We start from the raw sequence: 18,456 nt of genomic DNA, 5'->3' as shown, positions 1-18,456 counted from the left end.
TTCCTGGTTTGCATTCTCACATATGAAGAATGCTTGCAGGAAATGTAACAGAGCAGCTGCATTAGGTGATTACTTTTCAGTGGAGCTTTGAGAATTATTTAGAGCACCATGTTTAGTTTTATGGTTTTTTAAAAAACAAAAGGCAAACTAAAAAGGAGCCAAGCTTTAAATTGTCCTTTAGTCTCTGTTGATTTCTAGATAGCGTTTTGTTTGTTTTTTTTCTTTAGGCAAGCTGTGGAGTCGAAGCTTGAAGTTGGCATATACCCTGCTGAACAGGCTAACCACTAAGAATGAGCCACTGCTGAAGCCTGGAGACCGGGTAGGCTTCTGTTGGGAATGGTCTCTGTGCATAAAAGAGCCTGAAAGTCACAGCTTGAGCTAAAGAAAGCCTGACAATACAGTCTGCTGTGTTATCATGACATAGAGTCTTTCTGTTCCTTGTTTAAATACGAACCTGAACATGACTGTGAATTTTTTGCCCCCCTAAATGACAACAAAAAGCATTTCTTATGATCTTGATGTATTTTTGTAGGTAGCTCTCGTATTTCCTAACAGTGATCCAGTTATGTTTATGGTGGCGTTTTATGGATGTCTCCTGGCAGAACTCATCCCTGTCCCAATAGAAGTTCCACTAACACGAAAGGTAGGCAAAGACATGCAATGTTTTGTGGCTTCATAAATAAATAAAGTGTGGTTGGGGGGTCTAAATCCTGCAGCACTTATGTGGGGCTCCTCAGAGCCTGCACTTTTAAAAGCACTGTGGTTTTAGGGGCCAGAAGTTTGGGGTTTTTTCCTGCGATACAAATTGTCTTAATATTTTCTAAACGTGGAAAAGTTACATCAAACTGTACAAAATCTTCAGAATTTGTAAGTTTGCTGTCCCATGGTTTCTCTGTAGGATGCTGGCAGCCAGCAGATTGGATTTCTTTTGGGCAGCTGTGGAGTAACACTGGCTTTAACCACTGATGCCTGTCAAAAAGGCCTCCCTAAAGCTCAGACTGGCGAGGTGGTTACATTCAAAGGTATGTTTTTAAGCTACCCACATTTTTTCATAGGATAAACAGCAGGTATATTCACTGCTGCTGTTAAACATGACTAAGGGAGTGGAACATCTCCCTTATGAGGAAAGGCTGAGGGAGCTGGATCTATTTAGCTTGGAGAAGAGGAGACTGAGGGGTGACCTCATCCATGTTTGCAGATATGTAAAGGGGGAGTGTCAGGAGGATGGAGCCAGGCTTTGTTCAGTGATGTCCAGTGATAGGACAAGGGGCAGTGGGTGCAAACTGGAGCAGAGGGGGTTCCATGTGAATATCAGGAAGAAATTCTTTCCTGTGAGAGTGACAGAGCCCTGGGACAGGCTGTCCAGAGAGGCTGTGGAGTCTCCTTCTCTGGAGACATTCAAACCCACCTGGACACATTCCTGTGTGATGTGCTCTGGGTGACCCTGCTCTGGCAGGGGGGTTGGACTAGATGATCTTTCCAGGTCCCTTCCAACCCCTAAGATTCTGTGATTCTGTGAGCTTTGAGTTTGTCTGCATGCTTCTAGCTTATGTATAAAGAAGATCTGCCTTCATTGTCACGTACTTAGTGCTGTTTCTTCCTCTCAGGGGTGGTGCTGCAGCTCTTGCTTGCCACCAGTTGTTACCTCTGAATGCTAGGGAAAAAAACCTGATTTTTAGAGCTGTAATGACAGAAACTTTTCTTTTTCTCTGAAGGCTGGCCTCGTCTCATTTGGTTTGTGATTGATGGGAAGCATCTGGCAAAACCAACCAAGGACTGGCATCCACAAGTCCGGGATGCCAGTGCTGAGATTGCTTACATTGAGGTGATCAGTATAACATGTCAAACTTGCAGTTCTGCTGTTGTAGCTTGTCAGAGCACTTTTTCTTCCTTTAATCTCTTGATGCAATAAAAGAGATTATGATAGTTTTAACTGGGGAAGGAGAGTTGTTCCCTCAAGGTTGCCAGGCAAGATGATGTTTCAGTGCTTGTGCAGAGTCAGATTGAAGATGGGGGATAATTGGCATTTTGGGATCCCTGGGACAATTTGTTTAACTGGGGTAGAGAAACAGACTTCAGATGATACTAGTGTATTCTGTGAACTTAAATGCATCTTTTATGGCAGCTTTTTTGGTTTTTTTAAGAAGTTGGCCCCATTTTTATAATAAAATACCCTTTCAGTTCACTACTGTGATTTTTCTCGATTTTGTTCTTCATCTAATGCTTGGACAAACTTTCTCTTTCCAGTACAAAACAAGTAAAGAGGGCAGCACAGTGGGCATTACTGTATCTCATGCTTCCATGCTGGCACATTGTCATGCATTGACTCAGGCATGTGGCTACTCAGAAGGTAAGTTAAATAGGCACAACTTCAAAATTATGCTCATAGTTTTGAATATTCAAACCATTTATGTTGCAAATTCAAGTTTACTATCTTAAAAGAACTTGGTAGCTTTAATTGTAAAGGGAAAGACAAACTCCCTCGTTTATAATCAATGTGATACATGAAGGAAAGTAAGAAACCACTTGTGAAATCATAATCAATGTGTACTAAATTTTTTTAAAGCTAAGATCCCTAGTGATTTTATTCAAGGGTTTGGATTTTTTTTTAATCTTCATAAATGTGTTTGTCAGTGCCAAGAGCTATACTAATTTTTCATCCTCTTGATAACAGTTTTGCTAGAAATCTGTTTTGCCCTCTCTAATGCCTTTTGAATGCACTGGCCACTTTGTGAAGTTCTATGGCAGCCAGTTTGAGATGTCCACATGCAGAGTTCAAGAAGCCCTCCCTGCAGAAATTGAGGGAGCTTTCCTAGACTGATTCCAGATGCCATTTGTGTAGCTTGGATCCCTCTGAAGAGCTTTGGCTGCTGCCAGTTCCAGTTGTAAGATGCTCTAACACTGCAGACTGGTGTGCCATGCAGACAGGCTGGGGTCAGTTATGCAGCTTCTTACCTCTCAGGAGGAAGAGTTGTAGTTACTGACCAAAGGGAAAGCCTTTTAAAGTCTTGGCTTGAAACCCAGTAATGACTAGGTGAGGTGTAAGATGTAAATCGTTACAACTCTTCTGTTTTATGATTCAAACAGTGTGACACTTGACTGCTGAAAGAAAGGCTTGATCAAGAAAAGCTGAGAGTTATCATATTAAAAAACACCCTGACTTGCTTGGCTTTACTGCTTTTGCATCTTTGATTACCCTGCCTGTCTAGATCCCAAAGGTACAAGTCCTAGTGCCAGTGATCTGGCCCAGTCACTTGAACTATGCCTGTGATTCCAGGCAGCAAATCAGGTTGCCAACAGTTCCTAATTGCTTTCTTCTGCACTTACATTCTTCTTCCTCCTTTGGGCACTGGGTTTCCCCCTGTAGTGCTCTGAAGTCCATACAAGTGGTAAGACAGGGTGCAAGAGGTTTTCACAGTCATGTGTCTGTGCTCTTTTTAATTCTCATTGAAGAGGGACCCTGTCCCATTTTTGTTTCAGAACACCTTCCCATCACAGTTGCCAGCTACAAGAGCAGTGCTGAGAGGGAAGGGTACACTCAGCTTGTAGGTAAAGGATTGTACAGCAGGTCCTCAGAGGATGATGCAAACCAATTATGGATCAAAGGGGTCTGCATATCCTGATTTTCTGACAAGTGTGGAGTAGCTAACCACTAACATTTCAGCTCTTCAGAGTTCCTGAATTGTCTTGTTCTCATGTGTGTTTCAAGAGTCTATTGAGATGCTGTCATGAGGCTCGTGTTCTGTAGAGACCATACCCAGTATAAAGCTTTGCCCTTTTGTTCATAGTGTCTTGGCCATGATAGTTCCTATTTGCAGAAAGGAAGGAATCTTCCTCTTCGTTAATCATGTCCTACAAAATAACATCTCCATAGGGATTTGAATAAAATGAGAGATCTACTTCTTCTCAGTCATTCACTCAATGAATAGCCAAGAATGGCACTGGGTTTTGATCATGTGCATGGAGTTGATCTGTGCTGCCATTAACCACAAGTTCCAGAGTTGCTTTAACAAATCTTTTGAGTTCTTGCATAGTCTTAGGAACTTGCTTCTGAAGTCTGATAGTTTTTCTTTCACTTTCAGCTGAAACACTAACAAATGTCTTGGATTTCAAAAGAGATGCTGGCCTCTGGCATGGAGTGTTAACAGTGAGTATTTGAATGAATGGAAAAAATGCAGCAAGTTGCCTTTCTCAGGGCTAGAGTGCTGGTATCAGAATGAGGTCATAAACTCTCTGACTTCTTATATTTCAACATTTATGTTTTTCAGAGTAAAGTGTTACTTTTTCAGTGACAGACTGCACAGGTGTACCTTGTTTTTATTGACTATACACATAGTGTTCACTAACAGTTAAATCTAAGACTTATGCTGTAGCTGTGATGATTTTTTAAAATGCTGTGTATTCTGTGAGGCACTCAGAAGTTCCCTTTTTATTATTTTTCTTAGAGTGTTATGAATAGGATGCATGTCATCAGTATTCCCTACGCATTAATGAAGGTTAATCCACTTTCTTGGATACAGAAAGTGTGCTTATACAAAGGTAAGCTTGATTATTTTTTTTTTTACTTATCCCTTCTTGGTTGATTTTTAAAAATAAATATAAATTAGTGTCTGTTTTTGTAAAGTATCTGCTTTAGCTGAGGTCACTGCTTTTTTACCCAGCTGAGTTTCTCTAGCCACAGCTTTAGCAGTTGTGCCCTCCATTTCAGAATTACATGTAGTGATATTCACTGATGAAGGATATTGATGCTTCTTCTGATAAACCCTTAAGGAAACTGTCTGTCTCATCTCAGTATTTGAGTTTATATTAAACATTTAAGTTCTTTTATCTAGTCCATTAAGTATACACATGTCATAGTAATCAAATATTTGGCATTTGTATTTGCTGTCTGTTTGTAATTGGTTTCAGAAATTTATCTAAATACACAGAAATATTTATATAATGTTATAATTGGCCTTTTTTTTTGTTGTTCTGCATGTGCATTGTCATGATTATTCTTTTTCCAGCTCGTGTAGCAGTTGTAAAGTCCCGTGATATGCACTGGTCACTTTTGGCTCAGAGGGATCAGAGGGATGTCAGCCTGAGCTCCTTGCGGATGCTGATAGTGGCCGATGGAGCCAACCCATGTGAGTAGGGATGTGTTTTCTGAGGGACACTCCAAGGTCCCATGCACACTGTGAGTCACAGCCCTCTGGGTCTGCACTGCAGGAGCTCACCAGCACTGGCTGGGTTTCAGCAAAGCAGGCAGCTGCAGTATTTTCTGGCCAAAGACAACGGAGCAGAAGTTTCATAGAACGTGTTCTGAAGGATCTGTCTTGCCAGGCCCTCTCCTTTTCCTTGGGAATCTTTCCACTTGTACAGCTGAGCTGAGAGTGGGCACAGACTTTGAAATCCTGCAGCTCAAGCTTCCCTGATTTGGCAAATCTTTTCTGATTGTGTCCTTGTTCTATTCAGGGTCGATATCTTCCTGTGATGCATTTCTGAATGTATTTCAATCACGAGGTTTGAGACCAGAAGTGATCTGTCCCTGTGCTAGTTCTTCAGAGGCACTAACTGTTGCTATTCGCAGGTAATGCTCTTCTGAACTGACACATTTGTTAACTATTGACATGTATCTGGTGTTAAAATGTAGTCTGAGACATGATTACCCACATAAAGATACCTAAACACCTAGACAGAGGAAGCCTGAGGCTTGCAAGTTTCTCCCTTACTGAAGAATGGGTGATTTTTGTGTTTCTCCTTTAAAAGTTTTGTACTTTCTAGAACTAGTCAGCCAGAGGTTGGTTTTCATACCACCTGGGGAAACGAGGTCTTATCCTCACTGATATTGGTGGCAAACCTTTATAGAATGCCCCCGAAATCAAAACTGTTACTTATTTGTGAGGAAGAAGATGCTGAATATTGAAGGAATTGCTCATGTGCAATGTCTTGTAAGCAGAGGAGGTTCCAGAGCACTGGGACAGCCTGCCTGGGGAGGTGGTGGAGTCTCCTTCTCTGAAGATATTCAAAACCTGCCTGGATGCAGCCCTGAGTTATGTGGTCTGGGGAATCCTGCTTTGGCAGGGGAGTTGGACTGGATGAGATCTGGAGGTCCCTTCCAACTGTGACAATTGCATGGTTTGATTCATGGCTAAAAAAAATAAAATATTTCTAACTGGCCTGAAAAATACCACTGAATTTCTGCAGACAGCATCAGTGCTCTGAAGAAGTATTATTTTGGTTATGAATAGATACATGGATGGAATATGCTGGAAGTTTTTGACTGGTTTTGATCAAAATAGGCTTTTTCAGAAAATAAATTTCAAGAAAACTTAAAGACAAAACCCAAAATCTACTCAAGGAGCTGAGTTTTTACAGCAGCACCTGGAATCTTTGTTCCATCCTGAAATGTGAACAGTTAGACAAAATGGAGTTGTTGGTTCTCAACCAATTCTGCTGACAGTAAGAAGTGTCAAGCCCTCCAAACATTTGCATACTCTTCCTGGTGTTTAGAAAAATCAGCCTTTGAATGCTGATCCTCGACACTTCTTTGCCCATAGTAGCTTAAATCCACTCTGTAACATTTTGAAGTGGGAGGAAGCTGTGATGTCATGTTCTAGCTCTGTTTTCATCCAATTAAAACATATTACCAGTCTTGCACTCCTGTTGGAAAACGAGAAACCATTTTCAACTCTTGTTTAAAATGAGAAGCCATTCTTTCCCTTAACCTTAACAAGCCTGAGAGACTTGCACGGTGTTCTTGATGTCTGCAGTGCCAGTGGTCTGTTCATTCCTCTCTGATCTCACTCTCTGTTTTTCAGACCTCCAGAGCTGGGTGGGCCCCCTCCAGGAAAAGCAGTGTTATCTATGAATTGTCTGAGTTTTGGTGTGATAAGAGTGGATACAGAAGAGAAGCTGTCAGTCCTAACTGTACAGGATGTTGGTCAGATTATGCCTGGAGGTAAGAAAGTATTTCATGTAGGTTTAAAGCATACTCCACATAAGTGACCTTTACTTTTCTGCTGAGAACATGAATAAAAATGTCAAATGATAAGGTAGAATAGTGTTCTGACATGTCACCTAAACATGTGAGGATGAAGTACTGTCTCAACTAGATAATTCCATGTTTTCAGTAGAGACTAATCAATGGTAAATTGGAATGGCCACAGCTTTTGTTGGCAAAACCTTGTATGGGCAGGTGGTTTAGGCTGGTCTGCAGAGTTGTGTTATTGTTCACTTGGTATCACTAGTGCTGGCTGATGTAGCAACAAATACAGCAGAACAAAACAAAATGTAAAGCATAGTAAGAAAAGCTGTCTTTCAACCTGGAGTGTGAGAGTCCATGTGTTAGAATAAAATAGAATATTTTTCAGTTAGAAAGGACCTACAAAAATCATCTAGTCCAGCTGCCTGACCACTTCAGGGCTGACCAAGTTAAAGCAGGTTATTAAGGACATTGTCCAGATACCTCTTAAGCACTGACAGCCTTGGATCATCAACCACCTCTCTAGGAAGCCTGTTCCACTGTTTGATCACCTTCTCAGCACAAAAAGGCTTCTCATGTCCAGTCTAAGCCTTCCCTGGTGCAGCTTTGAACCACTGCCATGCATCCTCTCACTGGATCCCAGGGAGAAGAGCTCAGCACCTCCCTCTCTACATCCCCTCCTCAGGGAGCTGCAGGGGGCCATGAGGTCACCACTCAGCCTCCTTTTCTCCAAACTAGACAAACCCAGAGTCCTTAGCTGCTCCTCATAGGACATGCCTTCCAGCCCTAGCACCAGCTTGGTTCTGCTCCTCTGGATGAGTTCATGTACCTGGGATGATAGAGGCATGGTGGGTGGAGTCTCTTTAGGAAGGACAGGAGGGTGATTTGCCCTTTATGTGAGGGAACAGTGGGATGCATGGAGCTCACCTGAGGATGGGTGAGTAGCCAACTGAGAGCCTATGGGTAAGGATTAAAGAGCATACCAGTATGGGTGACATTGTAGTGGGTGTCTGCTATAGACTGCCTGACCAGGAAGAAACAAGTGTATGAGGCCTTCTGCAGACAGCTAGAAGCAGCCTCGTGTTTGTGTGACCTGATCCTCATGTGGAACTTCAGCCACCTCTGGGTGCTGGAGGGATGGCATGATAGGGCATGAGCAGTCAGGAAGGTTCCTGGGTAGCATCAGTGATCAATGCACTGGTAAACAGCTGTGTAGCCCAGGGGTCAGAACTGGCTCCAGTTCTGATCAGCACCTTCATTAATGATCTTGATGATGGGGCAGAGTCTGCAGATGACACAAAGCAATGTGCCCTGAGAACAAAGAAGGCTAATGCTGTACTGGGAGGAGGTGTTGTCAACAGATCAATGGAGGTGATCGTTCATCTTTGCTTATTACTGGCAAGGCCACAGCTGCAGTCCTGTGTCCATTTCTGGGCTCCCCAGTAAAAGAGATGAAGCTACTGAAGTAGGTTAGTAAGATGACCAGTGGGCTGGAGCATCTCAGCCTGTGAGCAAAGGCTGAGAGAGCTGGGACTGTTCAGCCTGGTAAAGGCAGCTGGAATCTCATCAGTGTTTACAAATATCAGAAGGGAGAAGAGTGAGGCAGTGGTGTCCTATGACTGAACAGGAACCAATGGACACAAATTGATACATGTGAGTTTCCCTTTGAACAGAAGGCAAAGCCTTTTTCCACTGTGAGGGTGACTGGAATGTGTTGTCCAGAGGGGTTGTGGAGTGTCTGTCCCTGGAGACACTGAAAAGTTGTCTGGATGTGGTACTGGGCAACTGACTTTAGGTGTCCCTAGTTGAGCTGAAGGATTGGACCAGATGACCTCTAGAGGTCCCTTTTGACTTTAATCACTTTGAGTCCCAGACCTGGGATATCCCAATGAGCTATTCAGTCCTGGATTAACCTCAGTTTCTTAATGATGTGTTTGCAACACTGTGCAGCCTGAAATAGGTGGTCTGACCTTCTAGGTAGATAGGCAAGATATTAAAAATGTTCTGGGAGCAAGGGCTTTGTGGCAAGCAGGAGAGTTTTAATACATCCCAACATATGTTTACAGAGCTGGATGGATTCTGCAGATGCTGTTAGGGTTCAATGTGCCTGGCACCCTCAGGCAGGTGGTATCTGGGTGGGCCTGTGAAAAACCCTTGTGTCTTTTTTGCTTGGGCAATCACCATTGTATCACCATCTCTCCTTTCTGCTTTTGGTCCTTGAGCATGCCATATAGCATCCTGGATGTGAGGGAGGATAGGTGGGCCAGGTCATTTACAGCAAAAGGACTTCTGCTTCAACTTCACACTCCAGTAAGCAGGTTTGTAAAGGCAGGCCAGTGAGAATACAGCCATGGAGGATAATGACTGTGTGTTGTTTATGGCCTTAATGCAAAAACATGAGTGCAGGAAAAAAGAGTATGGTGACCTAATCTGACTGAAAAGCTTGTGAATTGCTCCATCTGAATGTTCCAACTAAGACTGGTAAACTTGTCTGCAAAGGCCCAGATGACAGTCAGCTGTGACTGGCTTCTGTGTCTCAGCAGAATGGTTTTTTTCCACTTCAGCTAGAATCCAGATGGCATGGACTCCCACTGCTGTCTGGTTTGGCTGTTGGGCCTCCTGATGTCCCCTTGAATCCTCACTGAAATGTAGCTGTTCTCCAAATCTCTGCTTAGATTATGGGTTGGTCACAAGGACATGGAGGAGACAAGTTTGTGCCCTTCAGGTGGTCATGGATCTGTTGGTGAACCGACTGGGGTTGAACTGGATGTTGGTCTAGTTTCTGAGAGTTCAGAAAAGTAATATTTGATGCAGGATTGCTTAAAATCTTCCTCTGGATCAGTTTATCACATGGAGATCCTCCTGGCTTTGCTGCAGGCTTGCTCTCTGAGCAGAGTGTGCTTGACTCCACTGGGGCACAAAACAGCCTCTAGTTGTGTTGCACCTCAAGCTGCTCTTCACATCCAACCATTAAAGCTGCAAGTCCACTTGGTTAATACTCCATCGTGCCTTTGCTCCATGGGAGGTTCAGGTTTGCCTTAATGATATTACCTGTTTGTTTGTGAGGAAGTGATTTCACCTTCCTCTTCTATGTAAGTCATTAATGAAAAACATGTCCCTGTCCTCGTGAAATTCTTAACTGAGTAGTGAGAGGGATCTTTGACAAAACTCCTTCTCTTTTGTCAAATGCCTTGGAGCATTGTCTGGCAAACATAATGGACCCTTCTGGGTTAGGACACTGACAGTTGGCAACACTACCCATGACCTTCTACATTAGTAAGAATCCTCAAGTGACTTGTCCAGTGGTGTGAGGGGAGAAGAGTGAAGTGTGTATCCATTTAGTGCCTCCAAGTGGTATGACTTGTAATTGGTGACTATTGCTATTTTAAAATACAGTAAGTAGTAAGTGGCAAAACCACTTGTAGGTTAAGCAGAAGTTGGGCAATTTAATGAATTAACTCCTTTAAAACTCAGATCAGCATTGGGCTGCCAGTCCCTGGGGCAGATCAGCTAAAGTCTGACCAAATGAGAAAACCCTGGGTCTGAAGGTATATTTTAGTAGAAATTTTTCTGTAGGTTCCTTAAGTCAGGACATAGGTGATAGAAGTTCTTTCTAGAGGATAATCCAATGACTTCGTTCCCTGTGACTGTCTAAATAAATAAATAAATAAATATATTTAAAGCCTAGCATTTCTTTATGGATGTGCCAAATACAGGTAAATTGAGACCTTATTTTCAAATGAGTCTGCATGTACATTCTAACAGAGGAAATGCTTGTGCCTTACCTTGAAAGATTTATGGTTTGCTGTGTAGTATCCGTGGAGAATGTGCTCTGTCCATTCTCACTTGCTGTTTGGCATACAGGAGAGAACCTATCACCATTTCCTTTCCTCTTAGTTGCTCTCTTGAATTACTTTGCTGACTGATGAGTTTTGCTCTTTGTCTGGTTTTATATTTTCTTCCTTAGATTTCTGTGCTTTCACCAAAGGCCTAATGTGAGTCAGATGCCACCCCTGAGGGCTTTGTTCCATCTTCTGATCCCCACTGAATATATTTAAGGTCTTGGAAGTGACAACATGCCCTAATCTTTCAAAGATCTTATCACATAGGAGCTCACATTCCTGCAAGTAGGCTCCTAGCCATGAAGTAGCAGTCATGCTGAGGCTTGTTCAGTCAAGCCAAATGGTTTTGATGTCATTAGCCTTGAATATTCCTGGTGTACTTTATTCAGGAACCAGCTGGTTAAAAGGTCATAGATAAAGTGTCTGCTTTTGTCCTCCTTTTCTTCAGATCTTGCTAATTGTTCTGAGACACTGAGCCCTCCTCTTTAGGGAATCCTACTCAACAACGCACTCAGCACCAGGACCATCTCTTTCATCACTACTGTTCAGCCCCCAGACCACTCTTGATGCCACTTTCTCTCTCTTGCCTTGACTGTTCACTTTCATTACCTATGGTGATGCCAATCACAAAAAAACACCTTGAAGAAATCCTCCCATCAAAGATAGCATGGGAATTCCTAAGAGAGAACCTAGTATGTATTCCCCTGGAATCTTCTCTGCAGCTCCTGGAGGGATGATGTTTTGTCTCACCTGGACTATTTTGCATGGATTCTGTCTGGGTCTAATATTGCTAAGAAAGAAACACTTGGCTGATAATGACCTTCAGTTTTTCAAACTGGACAGGTACAGATGTTAGAGACAGTATCAGACCTCTCCTCTTCTGTTTTGTGCCTCCAACTTTCACATCATCTGGGATGTGATTTCCGTGTCATCTTGGAAGCTTGTTATACCTTCTGCTTGGTCTTGGATATGAATGCTCTAGGTATCCAGATAAGTTTGCCTCCCTGCTTCTTCCTGTCTTTTGTAGGGATCCTTCTCGCATTCATTCCTTGACTGGAGAGTAATGCTTTCTAATCCAGAAGATCTGTGTCCCTGTGGCTCCTAAAGCCTGGTTCATAGAAAGAGTGGTGCTGCAGCAGCTGCTCTCCTATACTCAAGCAGAAGACTGGGTTGGTGCCAGATCTTAGGCTTCTGCAAGATGAACTTCTGCATGTACAGTTTCAAGTTCTGGATTGTGACTGTACTCATTGTCTTTCCCAGAAGTTCTAGGGGAATGGTTCAAATTTCTCAAATGGTAGTAGGATGCTTACTTTGTCTCCAGTGTATGGATGTCTTGGATGTTATTCTTTCTCCATGTCTCAACAAACATTTGCCCAGGTTCTGGTGGTTACCACAATGCGTCTTCACTGCAGAGGAACCTGGTTCCTTTACCTTAGTGCTGGATTTGTGAAAGTATTTGCTACAGGGCAACATTGTGAAGCTTTCAGTCTTTTCCTTAGCTTGTGAACATGAGACAGCAGAACCTCATCCCCACTCTGTCCTTCGAATTTATCATCATCATCAGTTCTGTGTCTTCCACTTGGCTTCAGTCTGTCACATGATGGCACAACAACCTGCCACTGCAGAACTTCTTCTCTTGGAGATCTGTGGCAATGTGTACAGTTGTGATGAGACATTTTCTTCCTATTTAAATGCTCTGCTCTGGATGCTTGTGGCCACCTTTAGTCTAGATTCTTGTTCGTCCTTATCTAGGAAGTTGGCTTGCTTTGTGCCTATTGCCCTTCCTAGAAGAGCAGGGAAAGATTTAGGTCCTTGCATTGGACATCCCCATGTGCTCTTTTCTTCAAAGACCAGGTCTCTGTGGAAACCCTCCAGATTCCTTCCATGGTGGTTGACAGAGCCATTTTTTCCTAGCCTTTTAATATTTTTCCTAAGGCTTTATGCTTCTAGAATAGAAGCTACAACTAAAGACTGTAGTGCCAGGGGACCCCTCTTGTTTTTATTCTCATGCACCCAGGCCTTGTAGGAAGACCTGCTTGCTCCAAGAAGATCCTGAAATGTCACTGTTGGCACACAGTAACAGTCCATATGGATATCAGTTGCATAGAGATCCACTCTGAAGTTGCCAGAGTGGAACAAGAGAGCACTTGTAACACCCATCAGGCAGCTTGGGCAGCAGCCTTCTATCGTGCAGGCCTCTGACATCCTTCTTGCATTCATGCTGTGCTGGCCTTGAAACATCCAGAGTTGAATGCAGTCTTTGGTAGGGCATCAGTGTGGTCCTTTGTTTGCACGGTAGGATTCTCATCCTCTGCCAGCAGTCTCGTGGCAGGGCTCACTGCTGGGAGTCACCATCTATAAGAATGTACATGTGGACTCATTAGAAGAAAGAGAACTTTCTTACCAGTGATCAGTGTTTATATCATATGTAGTCCACATGTACATTCCTGTCCCATCTGCTTTTCCCTTCTCTCTTAATTCTTTTTCAGATGCAATGCTGTTGAGAGAGACTGAAATGGGGGTAGATGCACTCTCTTGTATGTCACACATGAAGCAGGAAAAGAAGGAGAAGCAAGAGTACAGGCTCTACAGATACTGCAAAAGGAAAACCTTGCAGTATCACATGGCAGGCAGGGCTATGCCTGCTGTTAGAGTGTACGTGTAGACTACCTGTATCATACATTGGGTGCTGGTAAGTTTTGGTTTGTTCTTTTTCCACTTGATCAGGGAGATAGGATGGATCATCATTTGGGGACTGCAGGCTGATCTGTTGGTTTTCCATGATCGTGAATGAGTTGAGGTGTGTAGCATTTGTGTATGCCTACAAATTGCTGGGCTCTCTGCAGTTATGAACACTTCTCTCTGCATCATTGCTTAAGTGTTACATGCAGAGTTCTGAGATTAACTCAAGTTATTTCCTGTGATTATTAACTATTTATTTTGCTTCAATTTGCCATTAACTTTTAAACAGCTTTTTCTTCCAGTTTCTCCTCCTAAATAGCAAAATGCATTTTTTGCACAACTGACTGATATTTCGTACTGTATGATTTATTCCAGCCCTCTAGCTCATATGTAGAATTTTCAACAACTAAAGCAGTTATTCTACTGTGGACTTGGACCTGCACCAGGATTTGAATGGTGTCTCCTTGTGTGTTCCCCAGACGTTATCATTATGTGGTTCCAAACACTTATTAATAAATGCTGGTGGTTCTGATAGATAAGTTTTATGAAACCAAGATAATTTAGAGGTTGGTCTATTAGGCTGAAGTATTGTCTCTCCTGTTCAGACCCAAAAACTGAGGACTTCTCTGAGAGGAGAAAATGTCTCTATGAACCTGGTCTACCAGCTGAGTTCTTGGTCCACACTTGCAGCAGAGCTGGCTTTACCATGTATTAATATTAAAGAAAATGTGCCACTTTGATTTTCTTCATGCTGGTTGAACAGTGGTAAAACTCAGGGCTGTCTGTATGTCACTGGAGGTTGGCTACATTAGAAAACAGTGTTACTGTCCTTCATCGTGGCTGTTGCAAGTTTAGCTGGGCTTCCCATCTCACTGTATTGCATGGCCAAAACATTGAAAAGATCCTGATAGGTATAAACCAGCTAAATACATTTCTGATACCTCTGGGGTCTCCTGGCTGTTTTCTTCAATGCAATATGCATGACCACAAAGTACTCTTGATAATCTGAGGTGGAATCAGATGTAACGGGAGAGGGCAGAACAGAAATGTTTGGCATAATCTGTTATTTTTCAAAGGTTCTGTTTATTTTGTTTTGACCCAAAAAGCCATTTTAATTTCTTTGAGTCGTAAATGCTGAGCTAAACTTCCTTGCTCCATCGTGCCTTCTCCCTCCATATCCTTTGTCCTTTCCCTTTGACACTAGGAAAGGTCAAATCCAGACTGCTTAAGCAAGGACTCTAATTAGCCAGAGAAACCTCTCAGAAAACCATGGCTTCAGAAGTAAAATATAACCAGTCACCAGAACAAAGCTCAGTGTAAATATTTGGTTTACAAATATATATATGTATATATCTGTGATTCAGTGTAGGAAGACCTCTGAGATTTCAGAAGAAAATTGGTAAAGATGATAGCAGTAGGACCTTTATGAAATGCAGTCCTTCTAATGAGTTGAAGAAGGTCATCAAACTGAAGACAGGAAGAGGTAACATGTAGTCAGAGGAGCAGGCTCAGTAAGGGACAACTCGGTGAGGTGAGTTTTCTGTGACCCCCAAATGATAGCTGGCAGACTAGCCTGCTTTAAAAGAAGAAATGATGTAACAGAAAAATCATTGACCTGACAGTGAGAGAATGAAGAGCCTCGTTTTCTCTCCATTTTTCACGTGCTTCTCACATAACTTAAGGGATGATACCATAAATACCAAAGTCTGCAACAAATAAAAGGAATGGGTGTGTCTGTAACTGGTAGCTTCTTATTTTTCATCTTTGTTCCCGTATATGCTTGTACTTGATCAAACCATCTGCCTTGTTGAAAAGCAATTGCTACAGTCTTGGGCTCAGTTGCAGCTGGTGTGTAGGCTCTAAAGCACTGTAAGAAAAAAATTTGTATTTGTGAACTTTAATCTTGGAGAACACGACACAGGTTGTCAGCAAGATGGCTCGAGCTCTCTCGCCCGCTGTGGTTTTGCTGCAGCTGATAGATAATGAGATGAAAACCTCTTTCTGCCTGTCAGTGGCAAAGCCACTTCTGAACCAGTTGCTGAAGCATTCCAGTGGTGTCATTCTGTGTTCTGCCTCTCCCTTCAGCAAATGTGTGTGTGGTGAAGGTGGATGGGACTCCTTATCTGTGTAAAGCCGATGAGGTTGGAGAAATATGTGTCAATTCAGGTGCAACTGGGATGGCGTATTTCGGCCTCCTCGGAATCACCAAGAATGTGTTTGAGGTTTGTATTTCTCTTTCTAATGTGAAGTTCCATTGTTACGTTTCTAGTATTTCGTTTTGCAAATAAGTTCCTATGTTCTTTAAAATTCCTTTTTAAATTTTACTACAAAGAGCCCTGCCCAAATACATTTTGCTTCATTCTGTCTCAGAACTCAAAAGTCCGTCTCTTAACCAAAAATACAAAGTACCATCAGCTGCCTCTGTCTTCTGCAAACCAGTGTTCTGCCTGTGTTAGCATTTAAATTCATTTTAGCTCTGCACTAACACAGCAATCTTGTGTACAGTTACATGATGACATTTCAAGTTTATTGGTGCCCAGTTCAGGATACAGAGCTACTAGTTAGTCTGATATTTGTGAGCTGCTTCATACAATCAAAATGCATTTGTTAAGATATAATAAATTATTTAGAAAAGCTTCCTTTGTGTACTGCAAACAGTATGTGCTTTTCAAAATGAACGTCAGTGTTGATTTGCTGTAAATGCTTAGAACACTAGACAGTTTGCTGTGGGATGTATGAAATTATGTATGAAATAAGAAGAGATAGTAAGGGTGGTAATGTAACAGTCATAAGCTTTGTAGTTAAAGTAAAGCAAAACCCATATTTCTGCCCCGATTTTTCCTTGCCCCAATTTAATGTTTTCCCTTTTCTGGCAAGAAAAAAAAAAAAAGGAGTGCAAGTCCTTCAGGAGTCACACACACAGTGGTGTTACACCGGGCAGTGGTTTGAAGTCTGGAGTTCTAACAGAGATGAAAAGAACTCCTGACCATAGTTGACTCTTTCCAGTCAGCTTGGCTTTCAGACTTTTCCTTAGCTGGTGAGAGAGCCAGGGGGAAACCTGATGGGATGGAGGAGCTGAGGGAAGGAAAGCTGCTGAGCAGATGGGAGGACCTTCCTGATGAGCTTAACGCTTTTGCTCTGGTTCCTTGTTGTGAGCAGTCCCATAATGACAGCAAATGTCACCTTCTCTGTGAGCCTGATTTAAAAAGTGGTGTGAGCCCTTGTTACAGAGCTGAGAAAGAAGTAAAGAAAGAAGGCTAACACACAATTAAGAATTGGTGGGTTCTTCATTTCTCAAAAATCTATTGTTGATAATTGACATGATGCCAGCCGTTGTTGCTGGGTGGTTTTTTCAGCTGAGCTGCCGCAGAGGCCGCGTTTTAACTTTTCTCCTCAGGACTGTGAGTGTCTGAATCCTTTCATGTTCTTTCAGGCCATTCCAGTGACAGCAGCCGGGGTGCCTGTTTCAGACCAGCCCTTTACAAGGACAGGATTGCTTGGCTTTGTGGGTCCTGTAAGTGTGGAGGAGCCTTCTGGGGCCCTGTTTGTCCTGACTCCCAACTCTTCGGTGGTGTCCCCGCATTCAGCAGAATTCTCTGCCGGTGTAGTGACCTCAGTATTGTTGGCTTTAGTATCTCTGGGAGTCTGGAGGTTTTTCCCATCTTATTTCTAATCCGGCCTTCTTTCCAGGACTATCTGGTGTTTGTGGTAGGAAAACTGGATGGCCTAATGACCGTGAGTGGCCGGAGGCACAACGCAGATGATGTGGTGGCCACCGCCTTGGCGGTCGAACCCATGAAGTTTGTCTATCGGGGAAGGTGAGTGTATTAAAAACTTCACCTCTGCTGATTGGGCCCTGATGCTCCTTTTTTCACCTACAAACAATAACAAGTAACACAGCATACACAGGAGCTCTGCATGTCAATTTTTGCATGTGTATTTTGAAGGAAAAGTGGCACTAGGTTATGTTATGCCAGATAAGAACTTGGCTGTCCCTGCTAACCTGGAAGACAAATATTGACACCCTGCTTTATGCATAATAGATGTAAAATTACTTTTATGTAGTGTAAACCTAGATCCTTAAGTGTCTGTTAAAACTTTCAAAGCTTCTCTTGAGACAGCCAAATGAAGCTTGTGCTCCAAATCTAAAACATAACTCCCATTTTTCCCCCTGAGCCTTTAGTGCAGAGTGGCCTAGGGAAGATCTTTGCAGCATGTTTTAAAACAAACTAGGAGCATTGAGGCTGCTGAAGGACCTTCAAAGATAATGTGTTGTATCACCAGCCATAACTGCTCTTCAGTGGTGAATGGCTCAGTGTCTGGATGGAGATTGGTGACACATGCTCTCCCTCAGGGGTCTGTATTAAGACCAGTTCTGTTTATATCTTCATCAGTGACATAAACAGTTTGCAGGTGTCACCAGGCTTAGTGGTGGTGGTTGACAGGCCTGAGGGGTGGGATGCCATTCAGAGGGACCTGGACAAGCTTGAGAAGTAGGCCCATGTGAACATCATGAGGTTCAGCAAGGCCAAGGGCAAGGTCCTTCACCTGGCTTAGAGCAATCCCAGTATCAATAGCCCAGCAACCCCCAGTATCAATACAGGTTGTGGGGTGAAGGGATTGAGAGCAGACCTGCAGAGAAGGACTTGGGGGTACTGATGGAAGAAAAACGACATGAGCCAGCAGTTTTGCTCTCAGCACTAAAGAGCCAACTGTGTCCTGGGCTGCATCAAAGAAGTGTGGCCAGTAGGTCAAGGGAGGGGATTCTCCCCCTCTACCCTGTCTCTTGTGAGACCCCATCTAGAGTACCATGTCCAGTTCTGGGGACCCCAACACAAGAAGGACATGGACTTGCTGGTGCAGGTCCAGAGGAGGTCACAAAAATGATCAGAGGGCTGGAGCAGCTCTGCTAAGAAGACAGGCTGAGAGAGTTGGGGCTATTCAGCCTGGAGGAGAGAAGGCTCCAGA

General features: G+C 43.0%; 1 protein-coding gene across 6 annotated transcripts in view; it reads left to right on the top strand.

Moving 5' to 3' along the window:
- Positions 1–18,456, top strand: part of DIP2A (disco interacting protein 2 homolog A) — a 119,259-nt gene that overhangs the window by 78,453 nt on the left and 22,350 nt on the right. For all 6 annotated transcript variants that reach the window (XR_007889932.1, XR_007889933.1, XM_051623770.1 and 3 more), the window contains exons 9-21: positions 228–319; positions 533–643; positions 899–1,022; positions 1,716–1,825; positions 2,248–2,350; positions 4,083–4,147; positions 4,446–4,539; positions 5,007–5,126; positions 5,455–5,569; positions 6,801–6,940; positions 15,574–15,710; positions 16,922–17,002; positions 17,179–17,306. Coding sequence is in view for 4 of the 6 variants with exons in the window: in XM_051623770.1 (XP_051479730.1) it covers positions 228–319; positions 533–643; positions 899–1,022; positions 1,716–1,825; positions 2,248–2,350; positions 4,083–4,147; positions 4,446–4,539; positions 5,007–5,126; positions 5,455–5,569; positions 6,801–6,940; positions 15,574–15,710; positions 16,922–17,002; positions 17,179–17,306 (1,420 nt within the window). In the remaining 2 variants the exon portion in view is untranslated. The remainder of the gene's footprint in view (positions 1–227; positions 320–532; positions 644–898; positions 1,023–1,715; positions 1,826–2,247; positions 2,351–4,082; positions 4,148–4,445; positions 4,540–5,006; positions 5,127–5,454; positions 5,570–6,800; positions 6,941–15,573; positions 15,711–16,921; positions 17,003–17,178; positions 17,307–18,456) is intronic.

The sequence above is a fragment of the Apus apus genome, chromosome 6 (assembly GCF_020740795.1).
Source record: "Apus apus isolate bApuApu2 chromosome 6, bApuApu2.pri.cur, whole genome shotgun sequence".
Taxonomy (NCBI): domain Eukaryota; kingdom Metazoa; phylum Chordata; class Aves; order Apodiformes; family Apodidae; genus Apus; species Apus apus.
This window is presented reverse-complemented; position numbering and strand designations above follow the sequence as displayed.